At 36.7% G+C, this 8,136-nt stretch overlaps 1 protein-coding gene across 1 annotated transcript; it reads left to right on the top strand.

The window, feature by feature from the left end:
• The first annotated feature begins 3,095 nt into the window (after positions 1-3,095).
• Positions 3,096-4,913, top strand: LOC138337813 (uncharacterized). The gene has a single exon (XM_069288241.1). It carries the CDS (start codon positions 3,096-3,098, stop codon positions 4,911-4,913), a length of 1,818 nt encoding a protein of 605 aa, XP_069144342.1.
• The last annotated feature ends 3,223 nt before the right edge of the window (positions 4,914-8,136 follow it).

The raw sequence follows: 8,136 nt of genomic DNA on the forward strand, positions 1-8,136 counted from the left end.
AACAAAGAAATAGTGACATGAGTATATAAGAAAGTAAGTCTTTAATTTTACAAGTCCACATTATTACTTATCAACCAAGTTATCATCAATAGGGATAATAATACTTCACGTTACGTACAATCACCAAAAAAAGCACGAAATCAACAAGAATAAATGATGCAATGTGACACCATGAGTTGATATGCCTCAGATGCCAAGTGCTCTCTGAGCCGTATATCCATATATCACTTGAAAATACACCGAGAGTTCATGACCCATGGGGAAATCGCGAGGTCCATGTATCGACACAAACAATCTCCACATGTTTGTGTGGATAATCTCAAATGCACTATCATAAAATCAACCGATTTTCATGTTCCCAAATTATAATCTTAACATCTTATCATCTGACACGGACAAATCTCCACGTGCTCAACTTATACTCAATCTCATATAAATGCATGTGCACAATATATTTCAAATAAGGGGATGATGGTGCATCTCAATCAATCAAATATCATCATAACAGATAACCACCTCAAATGTCACAGTTATACGGGTTCAATAAAGAAACATAATCATACAAAAAATTCAAGTCAATAATACATCAGCTAATGTCCGTATGCTTTGACATTCTCGGATTACAATTCGCATTCTATAGTAATAAACTTTCCCTTTATATAACTGGTACTCGTATCAATGCCTGTTACGACATGAATACGAGACTTCCATCTTTCGCCCTTACCCGTTGTCTATTTCAATTTTAAACCTTTAATTAGGAAGACATCCTTCAACAAAGTCTAAATGTCTTAACGTATCTCAAATGCCGAAGACATGTCAAGAATTCTCAAGATTTTTCCTTTCTCTTTTCTAAAGCTTCATAATGTTCCAATCTACCACATGTGTAATATTCGTAAGCAAGATAGTACGTGGGTGCTCGTATTACAACACAACTACTCGAAAACTATAAATTACCTACGAATTTTACTTGAGGATTATTTCTGCAAAAAATTCCTATGAATTTTCATACGAAAATATGAAATTCCTAAATTATAGACTTCTTTACCTGCGAAAATAATTTTCTAGAATAATTGGTGGTTAAATTTGACGCCATTTCGCAAAATTATTACCTAGGGAATTATCTACGACAAATAATTTGTAAGTATTATTTTCATAGGTAAATTCACAAGTAATAATAAAAAGGATATTTTTTTTATCTTTTTACAAAAAAATTCCTAGATAAATTTATTTGCAAATAATTACTTAGAAATTCATCTAAAAATATTTTTTATGTGGTAATACATGGGTATTCATGTTCTATAAATTTTGTTGGAGATTTACTTAGGAATTTTCTTACTTGAAGAATTACTTTGGGATTCTGTTGTTGGGAATTTGATTTGAAATTCTGGAGGGATTTACTTGAAAATATGCAAAGTTTAATAGTTTTAATATAATTTAATTGGAATGATTTCTTATTGAAATCTAATGATTTTTGAAATTAGGAGTCCTCAGGGAATATTTTCTTAAAAATATATTTACGAAACTTAAAAAATATAATAATATAAAAAGGACAAATGATCACTAAAATGACATGTATTGTTAAATAATTATTCTATTTTTAGATTTGATAAATTATTATGCAATAATATCAATTTAATAAGGTGTTGAAACATCATCGATGAATATTTTTAACTCATATATAATTAATATTTATTCTCACTAAAAATCTATATTATTTTTTTTAAAATTTTTTATTTGAAAGAAACAAAGAATTAAAATTAGGTGGCTAGTTATTTATCCAATAGAAAAATAATTATCACAAATATTATCAATCTAATACAGTGTTGGAACATTAACATAAATTTTAGGATAGATATTTTTATATAATTAATAATTTAACTCACTAAAAATCAATGATACCATTTTTTATTTTGTTTTTTTATCTGATGATACAAATAATTAAAATTATATAAGTAGTTTATTTTTCCAATAGAAAAGTAACTAGCATAAGTATTTGTCAAATTAATACGGTGTTGGAACATTACCATAAATTTTAGGATACTTACATATAATTAATATTTCATCTCACTAAAAACCAAGGGTACTGTTATTTGTAGTTTTGATGATTTGACAAACTTAGGGACCTTGTAAAGGTACCAGGTTTCTTACTTGAGTATTGCAGATGAAACAAACCATGTGACCTAGTAGAGGTACCAGGCTCTCATGGTGACGAGCCAGTTGACTGCTAGCTGGAGACGGAACAGAAAGTAGGTGCACACTTACCGATGGCGTCAGAAAGTAAGACTTCTCCAATCAATGTCAAAGAGTTTAAGGAAAGTGACTTGTCCATATAAAAGGCACTTTCCTAAACATCTTTGGCAGTTTTTGCAACTTGAGATAAAACTCTTCAAGAACATTTGCAAAGGCTGCTAGTAAACAAAGGCAGAATTATTCCAAGAACAATAGCAATCTCTGGAGCTTTTCGTGTAGTTGTTTAGGAATACATTCTCTTGTTTTTAAACTGTAAACTATTCCTGAATCTATAAAGGAATCAGTGTGTAGTGTTAAAAGTCTAGGTTGTCCAAGTGGGATAGCCTAGTGGGTAGATTGTTTTCTACTTAGGCTTGTTAAGCAATAGAAACTATTGCTTAAACGTGAGATTAAAAACTTCATCTCACATTTGTTGTAATCTTGTTTTACTTTTGCTTTTGAAGATTAGTGAAAAGGATTGAAAATCCTGTGAGACAGGTCGTGGTTCTACTCCCTTAAGTAAGGAGGTTTCCACGTAAAATCATCATGTTGATTTTACTATATTTAACTTTCTGGTTTTATTCATCAGTGTAGTAAGGGACCTGGTCCATTACTTGTTAAGTGAATGCATATATTCTATCAAGTGGTATCAGAGCAGACACTATCTATTTGGATAACACCAAGGAAGTGATATTTTCTCTAGAATGACTGTTACACTGAACCTCGAAGAAGGTCAGTCGTCAACAAGACCTCCCCATTTCAATGGACATTTCTACAGTTGGTGGAAAGTTAGAATGCACGATTACCTCATGGGTGAAGACAGCGAGTTATGAGATATTGTACTAGATGGACCATTTATTCCGATGATGGAAGAAAAGGATGGAGAGAAAACTAGTCTTGTTCCAAAGCCTAGACAGAAATACGACGAAGCTGATAGGAAAAAGATTGAAAAGGGCTACAAAGCTAAAACTCTTCTTGTCTGTGGGATAGGACCTGATGAGTTAAACAGAGTGTCAGCTTATGAGTCTGCTAAGAAGATTTGGGACTGTTTGAAGACTGCTCATGAAGGAACTGAACAAGTCAAGGAATCAAAGATTGACATGCTTACCTCAAGTCATGAGAACTTCAAAATGAAGGAAGGAGAAACAGTTCATGACATGTTCACAAAATTGTCTTCCATTACAAATGAGCTGCGAAGTCTTGGTGAACCAATAAGCATGACCAAACAAGTTAGAAAAGTGCTTCGAATTCTTCCAAAATCTTGGGAAAGCAAGGTTGATGACATTATAGAAGCCAAGGATTTGAAGGTGCTTACTATGGATGCTTTGATTGGAAATCTGAAGACACATGAGATGAATCGAAATTACAATTCATCAAAGAAGGAAGCCAAGAAGGACAAGTCATTGATGCTGAAGTACAAATCATACGAAGATTCCAGTGATGATGATATGACATATCTCATCAGCAGATTCCAAAAAATTGTGAGGAAAAACAAAGTTTATAAAAGAGGAACAAATGGTACTCGAAATGCAACTCAAGGTGATACATGCTACAAGTGTGGAAAAGCTGGGAACTTCCTCAGAAAGTGTCCTTTGCTCAAGAATGAAAACAAGGAACATCATAAACCAAGAAATGACAAAGAGAATAGAAGGGACCTGGTACTCGGTAAGAGAGATAGAAAAGTTGCTGCATATTTGGTGGTCAAAAAGCCTCTTGCTGCATGGGGTGATTCTTCAAGTGATTCAGAAGACCCTAATGAACCAAAAGATGTGTCTATGGTGGCTGTACATGAGGAGGAAACCGTGTTGAATGAAATGTTTGCTCTCATGGCTCATACAAAAAATGAAGAAGAGGACAACCAGGTAACTCTTCTTGATATGAAAAATGACTTAGATAAATATTCTCTTAAAAAATTGAGAACATTGGCAAAAGTCATGATTAATTCTGTGATAGAGTTAACATCTGAAAGAGACACCATGAATGCTGAACTTGAAAATTTAACTAAAAACAAAGTTAAACTTGAAGAGAAAATGTCAAAAATGGTGTCTCTAGAGTCAAATAACTCTGAACATAAGAACCAGTTGAATCAGATTACTGAAGAAGCTGAAAAACTGAATGGAATGTCAAATGGTTTACAAGCTGAAATTCAAGAAAAATTGAAAAACTCTGAGAAAAATCTTGGTCTGTCGTTGGAAAAGAGTAACAAGTTAGAAGAGGATATTGTCAAACTTAAAGAAGAACTTGAAAAATCCCTTAAGTGGAAAAAATTCTCAAAGTTACTGTCAAATGCAACAAATCAGAGTAATTTCAATAAGAAAGGACTGGGATGTTTGAACATCACTCCTCCTTATAATCCTCACAGTAAGTATGTGTTTGTGTCTAACAATCTGCTATGTTTACATTGTGGTAAGAATGGACATTTGAAGGGTGAGTGTGTTAGCTGGAGAAACTCCTATGAAAGGCTCTCTAATTATGCTGAAAGAAAAAATTTACCAAAAGAGAGACCTGGTCCTCCAAAGCATGTTTCAACTCACAAATTTTCAAAGAAAAAATTTGTCCCTGCTCTCATGTCCTTTATTAGAAAGCTTCAAAATCTACCCTATTGGACTAAATACAATCTAATCACTCCTTTGTCTGCCTTCTGGGAACTCAAATTGAAATGGGTTCCCAAGCTAAACAAGTGATTCTTGGTGCAGGTGAGTGAGAGGAGCAGCAGTCAGTGCTGGTATATGGACAGTGGATGCTCTAAGCATATGGCTGGTGATGTAAAAAACTTCCTCTCACTCAAGACACTTCAAGGATGAGGTGTCTCTTTTGGTGACGGAAAGAAGGGGTACATTTTGGGAGTTGACAAAGTAGGAAGATCTCTTGAAGATTCAATTAACAATGTGTATCATATGGATGGGTTGAAGTACAGCTTGTTGAGTGTGTCTCAAATCTGTGACAAAGGAAATGAAGTCAAATTTACTTCTGAGAAATGCACTGTGGTGAGTCTAACTACAAACAAGGTAATTCTCGCTGCACACAGAAGTAAAAGTATGTATGTGGCCAACTTAGAAACGTCTCATGGAGATGACCTAACATGTCTTAGTGCTCAGAATGAGAATGCTGATCTTTGGCATCGCAGGCTGGGGCATGTAAGCTCATCTTTATTGAACAAACTGATTTCTAAGGACCTGGTCCGAGGTTTGCCCAAGCTGAAGTTTGCTGAAAATAAAATCTGTGAAGCTTGTGTTAAAGGAAAACAAATCAGATCATCCTTTAAGCCCAAAAAGTAAGTAACATCATTAAGAACACTAGAGCTGCTTCATATGGACTTGCGTGGACCCTTGAAAGTTCAAAGCAGAAATGGCAAGAAGTACATTTTGGTGATTGTTGATGATTACTCGAGATACACTTGGACAAGATTGTTGAGATCAAAGGCAGACACAGTGTAACGACCTGTTTAGTCGTTTTGAGCACCAGATTTTATTTCTGGAAAAACTGGTCAAGACGACGGATCCCACGACGGACCGTCATGGACATGACGGACCGTTGAGGGGGTCTCGTTCCAAAACACTTAGAATTCTGAAATTTGGGTACTGAAATCGACTCCCTGAACTTTGTGATGGAATGGCAGGACGGGCCATCAACGATCCTTCAAAGAATTGAGTCTCTGAACTTTGTGACAGAAGCAGCAAGACGGACCGTCGCAGGCACGACAGGCCGTCACAGACTGCGTAATCCCAGGCTGGGTCGGATTTCTGTTTAATATTTTAGAAGCGTTTTGGACTATTCCTGCTTATAATTATAAAGTTAGTGGTTGAATATTAATATTCCAATTTCTTGAGGGTTAAAGGAGATAACCTTAAATTAATTAGTGGGTTACTTTTGTCATCTTTTATACTTAATTATATGCTAATTAGGGTAAAAGAAAAAGGGTTTGAATAAGAAAGATAGAAAGAATAGAGAGAAGAGGGAGAAACGATCGAGAGAGAGAGAGGAACGAAGAAGAAAACAAAGATTTTGAGGATTAGCTTGCTTGATCACAATTCTTCGGTGGAGGTAGGTTATGGTTTTTATGCTATTCGTAGTAAACTCTTAATAGCGAATGATATGTATTGGGTAGTGTTGTAAACCCTTCTATATGCTTAATTGTATGCTTGCATGAATGTGATTATATAATTGTGATAAAATAAGCATGATGAAGCTATTGAATCCTAAATCTTGAAAAGCCCTAATCTACTTTGTTAATGATGATGCCTTGGTATAAAAGAAGGCTTGATGAACAAAAGTAGTGAGATTAGGGGATCGGGTGCCACGTTCCGGTACCAGGATAGTATATGAGGATCGGAGTGTCACGTTCCGACACCAGGATAGTATATGGATCGGGTGCCACGTTCCATTACCAGAATAGTATATGAGGATCAGAGTTTCACGTTCCGACACCAGGATAGTATATGGATCGGGTGCCACGTTCCGGTACCAGGATAGTATATGAGGATCAGAGTGTCACGTTCCGACACCAAGATAGTATATGGATCGGGTGTCACGTTCCGGCACCAGGATTAGTAAAGAGAATGAATCTTGAAATATGTTAATATACTCAATTTAATGAACCTAATTCCCAAATGAGTATGATGGGGAGGCGTGAGTCCTCATTGATGTGCTTGGTGTTGTGACCAAGGGTTATGGTAATTGTAAATGCCGCATGTTGAGTATTGTAGTTGATTTTATGATATTATCTGATATATACTGTTTTCTATTTTGAGTTGGCCGATGATATCTACTCAGTACCTGTGTTTTGTACTGACCCCTACTTGTATGTTTCTTCCTTTGTTATTTGTGGAGTACAGCAAACGTACCATCGTCTTCAACTCAATCGCAACTCTAGCCAGTCTTCATTACACCGGATTTCAGGGTGAGCTAATGCTTCTAGCTTGGACTGGATCTTCTTATTCATGTCTTGATGCCTTGAAGTTCCGGCATGGACTAGCTTCTTATTTATTCTAAGCTTTCTAGATACTTTTAGAATTAGCAACAACCGCGCCAACACCAGCACCGGCAAGACAAGAGGCGTCTGAGCCAGCCACTGACACTGTAGCTCAAAGAGGAACAGTGGCAAGAGGCCTTGGTAGAGGCCGTAGGAGGATATCCTCTAGAGGAAGAGGACAAACACCTGGCCCATCTAGTACTAGGGTGGTGACTCCTCCACCGACTGAGGAAGTAGTAAGAGAGGGTGAGGAAGAGGAAAGTGAGCAAGTGCAGAATGAGGAATTACCACCCCAACCTACCCCAGAGATGATTAATCAGGTTCTTGCTTATTGTAGCGGGTTAACTGATCAAGAACAGACACCTCCAGTGTTTTCTACACCAGCGCCTCAGGTTCCGGGAGTACAACATGCAGCTACTATGGCTCCCCGCATGGATGCCTCATTGGAAATAGGCACGTTTCCTCGGTTGACTACAGGGACTATAATGACAAGTGATTAGCATGAACTTTTCAGTAAGTTCTTGAAATTGAAACTCCAAGTCTAAAAGGGTGTTGAATCTGAGGATGCCTATGATTTTCTGGTTGATTGTCATGAGCTACTACACAAGATGGGTATAGTAGAACGATTTGGAGTTGAGTTTGTGACTTATCAGTTTCAAGGGAACGCCAAAATGTGGTGGCGGTCACATGTTGAGTGTCAACCAACAGAGACACCACCTATGACTTGGGCATCATTCTTTAGCTTATTTATGGTGAAGTATATCCCCCGGACCTTGAGGGATAGGAGGAGAGATGAGTTCTTGAGCCTAGAGCAAGGCAAGATGTCGGTGACTGCGTATGAGGCTAAGTTCCATGCATTATCCAGGTATGCCACCCAGCTTTGCTTCAGTCCACAAGAGCGGATTCGCCGTTTTGTGAAGGGGTTGAGGTCAGAT

This window comes from Solanum lycopersicum, chromosome 8 (genome assembly GCF_036512215.1).
Source record: "Solanum lycopersicum chromosome 8, SLM_r2.1".
NCBI classification, from domain to species: domain Eukaryota; kingdom Viridiplantae; phylum Streptophyta; class Magnoliopsida; order Solanales; family Solanaceae; genus Solanum; species Solanum lycopersicum.